The following is a 14,215-nucleotide window of genomic DNA, read 5'->3' as shown; positions in this document are numbered from 1 at the left end:
TAGCAAAGGAAAGGTAATGAGAAGGAAGAGATGCTGTAAAATCTGATGGAGTGAAATAGAAAGGTGGGAGGTGCCTCTGATTTTATGAGCAGAGCACTCCCCTCTTTTGTTAACATCCCCCACTCTGCCATGGTTGATTGTTCTGGCAAGTGCCTGGCCCGGCTGTGCCAGTCTACCTCCTTCTCCAGGAATTTGGGGTGAGGTCTAAGGGTTGGCCCATCTTTGGGTGCCTGGTCAGGGGGATGTCAGGCCCTGATGTTCCCGGTGCCTTTGCCTCCTGCCCTGCGGACATACGGGAGCTAGGCCGGAGTGAGAAAGAGAGAAACGGAGCAGGTGTGGAGAGAGGGCACCAGCTCAGGGTGGGAGCACGTGCCTGGGATTCGGCAGCCCCAGAGCCCAACGTAGTTCCCACCTCTTGGTCCTGAGACACCCCGGGCTCCTCAGGTTCAATTTCCCTTTGCTGGTGCTAGTTCGAGTCCGGCGTCCGAGCTGCCGCACGTGCTGCCGTCACTGTGCCAAGTGCACAGGCCCTGGTCCGCCTCCCTGCCCATAACCCGAGACCTCAGCCTTTCTGGTTCGGTCACTCTGTCCTGCTGACAGCTGGTCTGGACCCTGGCTGTCCTCACCAAGTTCAGTGCTTGGTTCCAGCCCTGCCCCCGCCATTCTGCCTGGCGCTGCGCTGGCTGTCTTGGTGAGCCGACCAGACTCTCACCGCACACGCCTTGGCCTGGTGTTCATGACTCAAGCTTAACCCCGCCGTGATCACACGTGCTTGCGCGTTCTGGTGTCTGCCCCTGCCACCCTCCCTGCCCTGCCCCCGCGTCCACCTTTCAGTTCTGCGCAGGCTTCCCAAGGCCCCACACGTGGCGGCTGCTCCAGCCCCCTCCTCTGTGTGCTCCTGGCATCTTCCTGCTTGGTCCCTGTGTGGGACACACGCCTGCCAAGTGTCCCCACACAGCAGGAATGCAATTAACATTTCTTGCATGGAACAGAAATAGCCCTTCAGCTTACTGTGGAGAGAGGATCAGTAAGTCACCGTTGGTACATACGACAGTAGAGCAGGTAGTTTACCAGGGATATTGTAAAACAAAAGCCCTGAGCTTTTCCTAAGGAGACGTCCTTTGACTTCCTGAAAGTCACTTGGTTGTGGGGATGAAAGTGGTGGGCCAGGGTGGGCAGGGACCTGGGCACAGGGGAGCTGGGCCAGGGGCATGCAGGAGACTCTCCATAAACGAGAAGGAGCCCGTCGGCAGCCATCCGCTTGGGGCTGGGAGGGAGTGGACAGGTCCACTCCTCGGCCTGTGGGTGGCCCTGTCCAAGCGATTCCTAGAGAGTTCCTCTGACCATCACTGTGGCTGTTCTTCTCAGTGAGGCCCCAGGTGCCACCCCAGCCCTAACCCCCTTGCCTGTTCCCAGATGTGGACACACCCCCCCATGCAAACCCAGATGCAGACACGCCCCTGTCACCTCTGCCCAGATGCAGACACAACCGCCTATGCCTGCCCAGATGCAGACACAACCGCCCATGCCTGCCCAGATGCAGACTCAATCCCCTATGCCTGCCCAGATACAGACACAACCGCCCGTGCCTGCCCAGATGCAGACTCAATCCCCTATGCCTGCCCAGATGCAGACTCAACCCCCTATGCCTGCCCAGATGCAGACACAACCGCCTATGCCTGCCCAGATGCAGACTCAACCCCCTATGCCTGCCCGGATACAGACACAACCGCCCGTGCCTGCCCAGAAGCAGACACTGCCCTGTCACCTCTGCCCAGATGTGGACACACCCCCTGTGGCTGCCTAGATGCAGACACAACCTCCTCACTTCTGCCCAGATATGGAATCATGGGTACCCTGTCCCCCCAGTGGGTCTCTTGTGTCCCCACCTTCTCTTGACCTCTTTTCACCACAAGGCTCTGCAAGGACGGTGGCTTTCAGTTGCCGGAAACTTCTCCCAAGCTTCAGAGCAGGCTTTAGGAGCGGGAGATAAAGGCGTGGCTCTTCTGGGCCTGAGGCCTCTTCTCCCTGACTGGGCTCAGCGTCTCATCTCTTACTGATGGCCGTCCTTCTCGGCTTCTGACCAGGACTGTTTTGAGTTCTCAGTCTCTCCCACAGCCTGTTGCCATAGGACTGGGGGGACCAGGTCTTAGAGCTCATGCCTCCAGTGGCCACCTCTGAAGTTGGGAGGCCTCTTGCTGGGAGACACAAGGAGCGTCTGCAGCCGGTGCGCTCTTTCCGGAAAGCCCTTTACCCGTGGCTTAGACGTGCCCTGTTTCTCACTGGGAGCCGCCTGTCTTTCCGTGCTGAGTGGTGGTTTCCAGACAGAGCCCCTTCCTGTCTACGCAGCGGGCACTCACTCTGTCGGGACCTCCAGGCCTTGTTCACCCCAAGCCTGGGTGCCCACCCTGCCCCTGCCCAGCAAAGCCCCTTGGTAAATCTCGTGAGATGGCGAATAAACTGCAGCACCAGCTTGGTCATTGGGCCTCTCACGGCCTGTCTAGCAGCTCCATTTGGACCTGCCCTCGGCCCGGCCAGGCCCACCTCAGCAGCCACCTGCCCCAGGCTCCTCTCAGAGGGCTCTGAAGAGCACAACTGGTTTGAAAGTTAACAGAATTAGTGGTGGGAACTGCGTCCTTCGGGAGGACTTGGGGGCAGGTGTGACAGAGGACCCTGGGGCAGACCTGGACCCTTCTTGCCTTTAGCAGTCGTCCTTTGCATTGAAATTCAAACCCCAAATTGAAATAACAACGTAGCCAACATGCGCAGCCTTTGTGCATGAAATCCCTGGCAGGCAGAGAAAAGAGCTGGGGATCTTCTCCCAGGCTCATAACTGGGCCCACCCTCTTTTAGGCAGGAGGAGGTTTTAGCCCTAACACCAGCCCCAGAAGGCCTTGCTGAGGTCTTCGTGGTCAGCTCACTGGCTTGGGGCGCTCTGATTAAACGCCAGGTGAAGGCCATGTGGGCCTCAAGACCAAGGGAGGGAAGAGGGTGTGCCCTGAAGACAGCATCGGAGGGACCGAAATGTGTTTGTCCCCTTGTTATTCCAGAACTGGTCAGGTGGACCTGACTTGTTTTGTCTCTTTCTTTGGGGAGAGCCAGATGTTTGAGTTATTTTATATTGTTTTCCTTGAAGTTGGAGTTGATTATCTCTAATCACATACTTGCAAGCAAGTGCTCTTTAATAGAGGCCTATTAATATGCTTTCTATGTTTTGCTGTGCTCAGTTTTATAGATTTTCCCAAGTAAGGTTCATTTTTGCCATTTAAGGAAAGCAAACAAAGACAGAGCTTCCTAATTATTCTCAGTAATTATTTTCCGTAATGTCCTTGAATATAGGATATCCTCTCGCATTTTCTGAACAGACTTCACATTCTTCTGCTTTTCTTCTTCCTTTGGAAAACATCATGGCGCTCGCAGCTGGCCAGCTCAGCCTCCCTGGAAGGGAAGGGACAGCTGAAGTTCACCTCGGGACGGTGGAGTCCGCATCACAACTGCACCCAGGTGGCCACAGCGAACGACACCACCCTCCGTGGCTGGGACACCCGGAGCATGAGGTCAGTGGGCCCACCACGCGCGGGCCCCGCTTCCTCTCCTCCCGTAGCCAGCAGAACTGGGATGACGGTGGAGCTGATCGTGAGCCAGATGCATTTGGGGGCACATGGTTGGTTTGTCTGCATCTCGTTCTTGTAGGAAATCATAAATCTTCATCTTGTTTCTTCACCCCAGATGAAGCGAGCACATCCACTGCCGTGGAACTGGTGCACCTCAGTGGCTGTTGAGTGTTCCATGTTGATATCCCTGCATTAACAGCGGTTGACGATGAAAACTAGGAATTGGGGCTTCGGTAACACTGAGCGAGATGGGGACCCCAGGGTGCCCTTCTCTGATGAGCCGCTGCAGGCTGACAGCTGCAGTCCCCAGGTTAAGTCTCTCCTGGGGTCGTCCTTGACCGTAGCTGTGCCTTCTGGAGACACACCTATATAGGCCATCATAGTTTGTCATTTAAGTAATTATACTCAACAGCCAGCAGCTCTAATGGAACAAATAAGAGCGAGTTTTCTGTTCCAGTTGTGATTTTGATAGGCAAAGGGGTGATGGTAGCACATCTGTTGCCGTGGCAACAGAAGCCCACACAAGCTTTTTTAAGATACGGTTTATCCCCTCAGCACACCATGATTTATCACCGAGCTGAAAGACGGATGTCATGCAGTAACTCGTGTTGATTCCAGGGTGGGGGCACAACTTTAGATTTAGTTCCAAGGCCCCTCTGAAAACTCAGGGGCTAATGAAGAATCAGTCTCCACTTCCTCCCTTGTGCATGTCTGTGCAGAGGGCTTGTTCGGTTTCCTGATCAGAAGCCAGAAACCACAGACAGCCCGTGATGAACGTCCTGCTGAAATCCATTTCTCCATGTCCTGTGGTCATCATGTCCTTCGTCTGCATGGGTCTTTGAAGGATATGAAGAGTTTCAGTAGCTGAAGACAAGAAACTCAAAGACTGACGTTACAGACCAAACAAATAAGCAAACAAAAAGATGCCCGTGGCTTTGATGGGCGACATCTGGCAGTGGCCTCATTTTGCCTGTGTTGTGTCTGTGGTGAGGACATGCCAGCGCAGCCCAGAGGGTCCTGGCGCCTTCTCACTGACTGTCATTTCTCCTTTTGCAAACAGCTTTGGTTTGCATGGAGCCAGGATGCCTTTGGTGCTTTTTCAGGTGGTGTGATGCTTTTGTGTGACAGTTACTGGCAATGGAGCATGCACTAACCTTTAGTTAATACATCGTGCCTGTGCGACTGTCCATCCAGTTCCCTGGGAATCTGCCAAGTTTTTAATTTTCTACTTTTGCCTGTTTCCCTTGAAAGATTTAAAGGTTTAGGTATTATATTTTAGGGAAGAAATATTAAGATATTGAAAAGGTGCAGGATATAAAAACCAGAAGATTTAAAAGTGGTTTAGGGCTGGGAGTTCTAATGTGAGAGAAAAAAGAGGAAAGGAATTGAGTTCATCTACCTTGGAGAGCGGAGAACAATGATGGTCTTCAGATAAGTGAAGCAAATTACAAGGCACAGAAGTTCCCCGTTGCTCATCAGCCCCACTGAAGCCTGCGGGTGAGGAAGGTAAACAATGCAGGAGTGATTTTAGTCCCGCCCACGGCAGTGCTGGGGAGGCCGTGCAGGCGGGAGCCGCTGGGCAGCGCTAGGCCATGGGGTCTTTGCTTTCCTGGTTGCAACCTTTTGTTTCAAGCCACTGTCCAGCCCCCCCGGATGACCTGCCCTCTGGGATTCATGACATCAGAGGCTATAGGCAGGATATTATGACTGCAGACCCTGTGAGGAGCAGCCAAGGACCATAGGATCCAGGGCAAAGTGAGGTGTGAGTGCATGTGTGCACGTCTGCCCTCTCATGTGTGGATGTGTGCGTGTGTGTGCACGTACATATGTGGGTGTGCACACAGATGCACACGTGAGTGTGAAAACGCATGCGCTGTGAACAGCCATGTGACTCATTTCAAAGAGTCCCCTTCTCCTGCCCTGGAGCGAGTGGGTTGCACTGGTCACCAGCAGTGTTGGACCCGGAGCTGGTGTGGACAGTGGAAGGGTAAGCCCAGCTGACACGGCCCTTCTGGCTTCCATGGCCTTCCCCACTGCTCCTCCCTTTCTCTCTCTCTCTCCTCTCTGTATATATCTATAGATAGATAGACAGCCGGCCGCTTCCTGCTTCCATGGCCTTCCCCACTGCTCCCCACTTTCTCTCTCTGTATATATATAGATCTATATATAGATATTTGTGTGCGTATACATACATATATATATGTATATATATATAAAATTTCCCAACACTATATTCTATCTTCATTCCCTGTCTTTTTCTTTTCCTTCTTCATTACATCCTTCCAGAAATGTGTCAGGCATCCTGTCCAGACGTCTGCCTCACGTCCCCATGGCGGCTGCAGCCCCTCTGACATGCTCTCATTCTCAAGACACTAAGTCACATTTTTAATGGCTGCAAAGCAAAATCCCTTCCATGGCTCGCCCGGAGGGTTGCAGATAAGCTCCTGGAGAGATGAGCGTGGCCTGACTGCACAGGGTTGCTGGGATGGAGGCGCTGGTGCCAGCCTCCTCCTGCAGGGCAGGAACGCCGAGGAGACGAGAGCACCCGGGGCCGGGGGATTCGACAGGGTCCCGGGAAACCAGTCGTGCCTGCAGCACTCAGTGGCTTTGCATAATCCGTTTGCTATTTTCCTATACTGTTCTTCCTTCTCCCTCAGCCAGATCTATTGCATAGAGAATGCCCACGGGCAGCTGGTGCGCGATCTTGACTTCAATCCCAACAAGCAGTACTACTTGGCCAGCTGCGGAGATGACTGTAAGGTGAAGTTCTGGGACACCCGAAACGTCAGTGAACCCGTGAAGACCCTGGAGGAGCACTCCCACTGGTAGGGCCGCTCCTGGCTGCTTCAGGGAAGAGGGGATCATGCAATTGATTTTGCTAATTACTTTACCATTGGGAAAGACACAAACCAGCTTCGTTTGTGCTGCTGTGCATCATTCAATCAACCCAGTTTTAGTTTTCCTAAAGAAACACTAATTCCAAATCTGAATGTTTGTGATTTATAAACATAGGAAAAGAAGAAAAACATTAAATTCTGTTTTCTCTTGAAACAGTGCTGGTTCAAGTATGCAAAAATAAATGTGCACAGATGTTCGCGCAGCATTGTTTGTAATGCTGGAAACCTGGAAACCACCCAAATGTCCATCACTAGGGGACTGGTTAAGTAAATTAGGTGACATCCGTGCAGCGGAGATGAGGCAGCTGTCAGGAGAATGTGGAGCGTCTCTGTGTGGCTGTGGGAAGATGTCCGAGGTCACTCATTCTCCCTAACATATTATTTGAATGTTTTTAATGTGCTGGGTACTTTTTGCTAAGTACAAAGATCAAGTTGTACCGTGGCATGTACAGCATGAATCCATTTTTATGCAAATAAAACGTGTGTGCACACACAGGGGTGTACACCAGTGTGAGTGACAGAGGTATGTGGAGGAAATGTCTGAAAGAGTAAGAGCCAAAAGCTCTTCAGGAATCCTCCCCCCAGTCAAAGAGGGGCATTCCCTGCATCTCTGAATCGTTTGAATTACTTATCTGAAGCTATATTGTTTTAAGCCTGGATTACTAGTGCACAGTTTTGATAAATTCAGTGACTTGCTGGAATTTCCTGTGGTCTGAGTGGCTGGGCCTCCCTGTGCCCCTGGCCATGCTGGGTGCACCTCTTAGTGTCAGGGGCCCAGCACTGTCTGCCACCCGGGCCCTGGAGCTTGTTTTGGCCTCAGCATGACTGGGAGGCAGAAGCTCCCAGGCTCTAGGACCCGTGCCAGAAAGAAAGCTAATCCCAGTAGCCAAAACCAAGGACAGCCCTTGTGCCCCAGGAGGCCGCCATGCCCTGGTCTCAGGACCCACAGTCACTGCCAACTGGGAACATGCCGTGAGGCTTGTTTGATATTACAGGATATGGCCGTGAGGCTTGTTTGATATTACAGGATATCGCATGAGGCTTGTTTGGTATTATAGGATATCGCTAATCCACATGTTGCTTCTGGGGCAGTTTTTTTTTTGTCTTTTTATTTTTTTTTTTTTTTTGGATTTTAGAAAGCTTGTCTGAAATATTGAGTGATAAGCCTTCTCCTCCTGCAGGTTTCAGCCAACATTTAGTCTTCCCTATCTGTCGGGACTCAAGAGAAAGCTACAGTAAACCCAACCTCAGCGGAAAACTGCCTTATGTCAGACCCTGTGATTGAGGCTGATTGCCTGGCAGTGTCTAACGTGAGCCCCAGCCTAGTGGGGCCCTCAGAGCCGGTGTGTTGTTGGTGTTGCTTGCGGGTGGCGGGTCATTTCAGTAGCTGCCTTGCCCTCTGCAGGGTGTGGAACGTCCGCTACAACCACTCTCACGACCAGCTGGTCCTCACTGGCAGCAGTGACAGCAGAGTCATCCTTTCCAACATGGTGTCCATCTCGTCGGAGCCCTTCGGCCACTTGGTAGACGACGATGACATCAGTGACCAGGAGGACCACCGTTCCGAAGAGAAGTAAGGGCATGCACTGCAAAGCGGCTCACACCATACCAGGGCCTCCTTTCCCCACAGCCATCTCCCGAGCCAGGCTGTGTAGATAGAAAGCTTCCAGGTGTGCGTCTGGGGGACACTTTCTTTCCCCACTGCAGCTGTGGGGACCCACAGTTCCAGGGGTGCCGTCATTAGCAGCCCAGGTGGGAGGCACTGCAGGTGGGTTGGGGTTAGGTGCGGTTTTAAAATAGATCTCTCTGTGTTTGTGTTTGTATTCTTATTGAATGCAATAAGAATAATAATATTTTAAATCTGTAATAATTAAAAGACTGTCACTGGTCTTCAAACTTGAGCATGAACAATAATGAGAACGAATATATCCCAATCCTCGCAGCACTCCCTGTAAGAGACGCATCACAATCAGTGTCTTCACCGGCATGGATTTGAGCGTGTTGGGGCCAGGTTGTTGGCCATCAGCTCACGGGCCTTCCACTGACTGGTCGCAGGGCTGAGACTCCAGGCCAACCTTCCCAGTTCAAACGCAGGTCCTACTTCGCTTCTAGGTACTCTACAAAATGTGGTCAGCCGTGATGTGTGTTTTCTAGTCGTACCATCATTGTTCTGGATTTTCCCAAAGCTTTTTCTGGTGCACTTTGATTTCCGATCCTAGGTGAGATGGGAGATTGCTAAGGGCACCCTCTTCATGCCCGCATCTGGTCAGCGGTGCAGTGCCAGGGCCCTGTGTCCTTCAGTGGCCCACCTTCACAAGTGGCAGCTGCTTCCTGGGGGGTGACTGGGTGCGACTCAGATGCAGCTGCAGACATTCATGCCCCAGGTTCCAGAGGAAGGAGGTTCTGGAATAAAACCCTGTGAAGCTGGACAGTGGGGTCCAACCTCCTGAAATATGGTGGGGTCTGTCACTCTGTTTTGGGATCCTTTGCACTGTTTTTTATCTGAATTCTTCCCCTACCCACCTGAACTGGGTCTGAGATTCCTCAGTGAGAAGACCTCTGTCTTCGGATTCTCTTCTGCAGTGACGATGGGCCCATCTGTTTGTCTCTTGACTCTACTGGCTTTGTTTTGTTTTTGAGACAGGGTCTCACTCTGTCACCCAAGCTGGTGTGCAGTGGCACGATCATGGCTCACTGCAGCCTTGAACTCCTGGGCTCAGGTGATCCTCTTAACCTCAGCCTCCCAATTAACTGGGACAACAGGTGCACGGCACCATGTCTGGCTAATTTTGTATAGAGACAGAGTTTTGCCATGTTGCCCAAGCTGGTCTCAAACTCCTGAGCTCAAGCGATCTGCCCACTTCAACCTCCCAAAGTGCTAGGATTACAGGCGTGAGCCAGACTCTGTTGTTTTTCTGTTCGATCCTTAGAAACTCAGTCCGCTGTAGAATAGTATTTAAGCACACGCACGGTGGAGTGTGCCCAGTGGTCTCCTGGTGCCTTTGGGCCTGGCTTCCTTTACCATCCTCTCTGCCAGTGGCCCAGGGAGTCTGCACTTGCTCACCATGTCTGTCCCTGTTGGGGAGGGAGCCCGATGGGCCCGTTGGTCGGAGACTGCTGGAGTTGGCCTCCGGGCGGCAGGGGCATGGGAGCAAGGCAAGAAGGAAGGAGGTGATCAGGGCTGCACAGACGTCTTAGGACACCCCTCAGTCCTGATGTCCTGCTGCATTCAGGAAACCATTATTCCCCCTGAGGATTTGCACCTGGCGTTTGTCACACAACAGCAGTTGACCACTGGCAGGTCCACTTTGTGGGAAGCCAACTTCCCAGTGATCGTGCGAGTTCTGGAGGGTCCGTCTTGGTGGGGGGGCGAAGCATTTTCCTACAAAGAAATGCAAAAGCAGTTCGAATGCGGTACACAAATTAGGTGGGAATTTTTTTGTGAAATGGGAAGGAAAGTGCCAGAGAAGCCTGTGTCCGCCGGAAAGTGGCCACTGTGAGCCAGGCAGGGCCCCTCCCCATGCGCACGGCATATGCTGAGGAAGTGGTGGCTCTTGTGTGAGGATCCCCTGGTCAGGGCTCCCAGTGAGGGTAACTCAGTCAAGGGAGGCGAGGTGGGAAAACATCCTGGGTGAGGCCAGGCAGGTCACGCCCCTGCTGTTCCCACTGGGCTAGGGTTGTCTTCCTCTTGGTGTCATGGGGGGATATCCTCAGCCCAGCCCCACTCCCATCCTAGCAAGGCCCCTCGTGCCCCAGCCTCTGACTCCTGCACAGCCAGGAGCTGGACCAGCTGCTTCCCAGGGTCCTTTCTGCTCGAGTGACAGGGGTTTTACATCCTGTGTTGTCCAGACACGGTGACCGCTTCCCCCAGTCTTTCCCCTGAGCAAAGGAAGCCCTTGGAAGACCTCAGACAGAGTATCACCCCAGGCACCCGTGGGCCAAGGACAGAAGCAACCAAGATACCACGTGCCAATGTCGGTGATTTCCATAAACCCTTTGAGAAATGCCTGCTCCTCACGGCGACAGTGAGGGTTTCTGGGCTTCTGCAGGGACCACCCCACTGTCCTTAGTGTGGGCTCCTCTAATTCTTCCCATCCCACAGCGGAGAAAGCTGAGGCCCCGGGACCTCTCGTGTCTCCTGATGGCAGCGCTCGCGTCCTCCCTGCGCCTCTCCTGGCCGGCCCACCGGAGCTGCCGAGCTCACGTCCGTCTCTGTTGCATTGCAGGAGCAAGGAGCCCCTGCAGGACAACGTCATCGCCACCTACGAGGAGCACGAGGACAGCGTCTACGCTGTGGACTGGTCCTCGGCCGACCCGTGGCTGTTTGCCTCCCTGAGCTATGATGGGAGGCTCGTGATCAACAGGGTGCCCAGGGCCCTGAAGTACCACATCCTGCTGTGACTCCCGGGCCTGAGTTATCCGGGTTCCACTGGGTGGTTATGCTCTTGGCGGGTTCTCAAACAGTCACAGCTCTTTGGAGGTGACTCATTTTCCAGGTGATTCGTCTCTGGGAGAGCCGCTGTTCCCTTCCTCTAGCAGCAGCGTTTATGAATGGGGTGAATGGGGCTGTTGTCGACGGCACAGCTAACGCCCGAACCCAGCCCGTCGGCAGAGACGGAGCCCCACATTGTTATGGGAATAACGTTTTCTGTTTTAAGGGTGTTAGGAGTTTCACTTTTTAAAAAAATGTTCCTGCAATAGTAACCCTTCTTTCTCTTCAGAGTAAACAATGAAATAAAATAAGTCCACGCTGCACAGATGCTCGGCTCATTCTTTCAGGAGCTCTGCCCTGCGACTGCATCTCCTGGGTCTTTGTCCATTTTCTCTTTCCTGACCCAGGAAAAATGCAGATGGACAGACGTGTGCTCTCCACGCCGCCCTAGCATGGAACTCCCGGGGGCCATGGAACTCTCCCGCTGGCTGCGGCAGTGGTGGGCACCCGGCTCGTACCCTGGGCTGAACTGGCGTGATGCATTTTCACTGCTGTAGACACAGGCTCTGCCCGTCCTGGGCCTCTCCTGGTCTCTGCAGCCTGTCCTATGCTCTGTCCTGCCCACCTTGGCTGGTGGCCTTGGAGGTGCCGTCCTTCCTCACCGGGGAGCTTGGGGTTGGGCTGCCACGTCTCGGTTGTCGGGGACCCCGCGCTCACAGGCTCCTACACTCATCAGTGCCTCTCCTTAGGAATCCTCAAACAGTGACCGCGCAGCCTCGGTTCGTGGTTCCCTTGGCTGTGCGGGGCCTGTTCTGTGCATCTGGTGCGTGTTCCCACTGGAGAAGCCACCCGGGCCCATGGACTCGGGGCTCCGACTCCCTTAAGCCTCCACCTGGCCAGGTGTCCCTGCAGGGGCCACTTCTGTGCTGTGCTGCCCCAGTCACCTCATCCGTAACGATGGGGAAGGACGGGCTGAGCTCCCAGGCCCATCAGCTCCGGCGTTTGACAATTCTAGGACAAGCCTTGCCCAACCTGCGATGAGGACATGTTCCTGCTGCAGCGCCCCCTGCCGGCACCTGTGCTGTGCTGCTGATGCAGTGACCCCCCCGCCAGCACCTGTGCTGTGCTGCTGATGCAGTGCCCGCCGCCGGCACGTGTGCTGTGCTGCTGCTGCAGTGCCCCCCTCCGGGACGTGTGCTGTGCTGCTGACGCAGTGACCCTGCCGGCACGTGTGCTGTGCTGCTGCTGCAGTGCCCCCCGCCGGCAGGTGTGCTGTGCTGCTGCTGCAGTGCCCCCGGCCGGCACCTGTGCTGTGCTGCTGATGCAGTGACCCCGGCCGGCACGTGTGCTGTGCTGCTGATGCAGTGGCCCCGCCTCTGGCACGTGTGCTGTGCTGCTGATGCAGTGCCTCCCGCCGGCACGTGTGCTGTGCTGCTGAGGACACTGTGCACCCAGACGGCCACATCCTGGGTTTTCTTTTCAGAGACGGGAGTTCACAGCGAAGTGGAGGCCATAGGGGAAGGGTGAACAGGTGGGGTCCTGGGGAGAGGACAAGTGCTGAGGGGGGGTCCACAGATGGGGGCCGTAAGGAGGGGTATGTAGGTGGGGGGGCCGTGGGGAGGGGCGCTGCTGGTGGGGAGTCAGGAGAGGTGCACAGCTGGGTGGGGCTGTTGGGAGGGGCACACAGGTGGGTGGGGAGTGGGGAGGGGCACGCAGGTGGGGGGGCCGTGGGGGGGGGCACGCTGGTGGAGGGGCTGGGGGGGGGGGTGTGCTGTTGGGGGGCCGTGGGGGGGGGAGTACAGGTGGGTGGGGCCGTATGGAGGGGTGCACTGGTGGGCGGGACCGTGGGGAGGAGCACACTGGTCGGGGGCGTGGGGAGGGGTGCGCTGGTGAGGAGTGCGGTGGGGAGGGGCGCGCTGGTGGGGGCCTCCATTGGGAGGGGCGCGCTGGTTGAGGGGGCGATGGGGAGTGGGTGTGGGCAGAGACAGGTGTGTTGCAGACCCTCCAACATTTCTGCTTGCAGGTAAAACCTGCATGTGTGAGGAATGCATGGCATCTAATGTCAGTCCTCCCTTCAGTTGCTGTCACTTGAAAGAAATTGTATGTGTTTGTTTAACAAACATAAATTAAGTGCCTACTGTGTACCCACACTTCTAGATCCTGCAGTTGCTGCCGCCACAGCTGTGATTAGGGCAAGTCTCAGCTCCCTGGAGTGAGTGCTCCTGTGGGCCATCAGGTGACGTGGGGACAGATGCCACAGAGGAGTGCAGAGGAGGGACCAGGGAGCGCTGTGGGATCCAGGCTCTCTGAGAAGGTGATGCGTGAGCCGAGGCCCAGGGTTGGGGTGGGGTGGTGCCTGGGTGAGTGGATCAGGTAGGGAGGCAGCGGGCTGGCGTGAGAATGAGGCAGGAGGCCCAGCCGTGGGGAACTGGAGATCCTGCCTGTTTGAGATGGAAGCCACTGAACAGATGAGGACTGCAGTTTGGAGTCAGAGGAGGATGGTTTACTGCCTCTGATTGGCACACAGCCGCCGGTGTGTGTGCGTTGTGTGTGTGCAATGGTGAGGCCACTGTGCACCCGGGTGGCTGGCTTCTCATGGGTTAAACACAAACTCACCACACCAGTCAGCACTCACGTCTTTACCCTGGATCCTTTTCTAGAAAGGATCTGAAAAGTAAACATTTTAGACTTTGAGGGCCACAGTCCCTGTTCCTGTCCCTGTTCCTCTCTGTGGTTGTCCCGCCAGACACACACCATGAAGTTACAAAGGCAGGCGGTGGATGAATGTGGCCTGGGGACTATTTGCCAACCTAGCCCCAGAAAATAAAACTTATGTTTGTGTAAATATCTATACACAGGTATTTCTACCCAGGCGTAATCACCAAGTGCTGGAAGCGACACAAGCGTCCTTCGATGGTGAGTGGATGGCAAGGGCCCCCAGGAGACCACAGGAAAGTCACGTAGAGAAGGCATTAGGTGAGCCCTGGGGCGAGGAATCTTCAGAGAAGGCGAAGATTCCTCTGAATCCTCCTTCAGAGGAGTCTGGGGGTGGGAGGGCACAGGACATGGGGTATCCAGGAGCCAAGCAAAGTAGGGGTTTCATGGAGGACTGAGGCACCCTCAATGCTGCAGATGGGGTGTCAGATGTGGGGGAGAACAAGCTGGAGATGGACACGGGCATGGAGGTGTGGATGGCCCTGGGGAGGCCCCTGGGCAGCTGGTGGACGGCAGGAGCAGCGTGGGCGGCAGGAGCAGCGTGGGCGGCAGGAGCA

The 14,215-nt window shown here is 54.9% G+C and overlaps 1 protein-coding gene and 1 long non-coding RNA gene across 11 annotated transcripts in view; both read left to right on the top strand.

Annotated features, from left to right (window-relative positions):
* Positions 1-11,266, top strand: part of EIPR1 (EARP complex and GARP complex interacting protein 1) — a 173,420-nt gene extending 162,154 nt beyond the window's left edge. For 6 of the 10 annotated variants that reach the window (XM_023198707.2, XM_023198742.3, XM_023198738.2 and 3 more), the window contains 4 exons: positions 3,340-3,557; positions 6,272-6,439; positions 7,917-8,084; positions 10,738-11,266. In XM_023198707.2, the coding sequence (XP_023054475.1) occupies positions 3,340-3,557; positions 6,272-6,439; positions 7,917-8,084; positions 10,738-10,912 (729 nt within the window). In that variant the 3' untranslated portion in view covers positions 10,913-11,266. Of the gene's footprint in view, positions 1-3,339; positions 3,558-6,271; positions 6,440-7,916; positions 8,085-8,454; positions 8,624-10,737 lie in introns of all 10 variants that reach the window. The other 4 variants (XM_023198726.2, XM_023198764.3, XR_002728297.2 and 1 more) reach the window with 3 other exon arrangements.
* Positions 11,267-12,243: 977 nt separating this feature from the next.
* The window catches only part of LOC111531450, a 10,180-nt gene continuing 8,208 nt past the window's right edge, over positions 12,244-14,215 (top strand). Inside the window, exons 1-3 of the long non-coding RNA XR_002728292.2 lie at positions 12,244-12,474; positions 13,101-13,257; positions 13,802-13,859. This is a non-coding gene — a long non-coding RNA (uncharacterized LOC111531450). The remainder of the gene's footprint in view (positions 12,475-13,100; positions 13,258-13,801; positions 13,860-14,215) is intronic.

The sequence above is a fragment of the Piliocolobus tephrosceles genome, chromosome 15, assembly GCF_002776525.5.
Source record: "Piliocolobus tephrosceles isolate RC106 chromosome 15, ASM277652v3, whole genome shotgun sequence".
NCBI classification, from domain to species: Eukaryota; Metazoa; Chordata; class Mammalia; order Primates; family Cercopithecidae; genus Piliocolobus; species Piliocolobus tephrosceles.
This window is presented reverse-complemented; position numbering and strand designations above follow the sequence as displayed.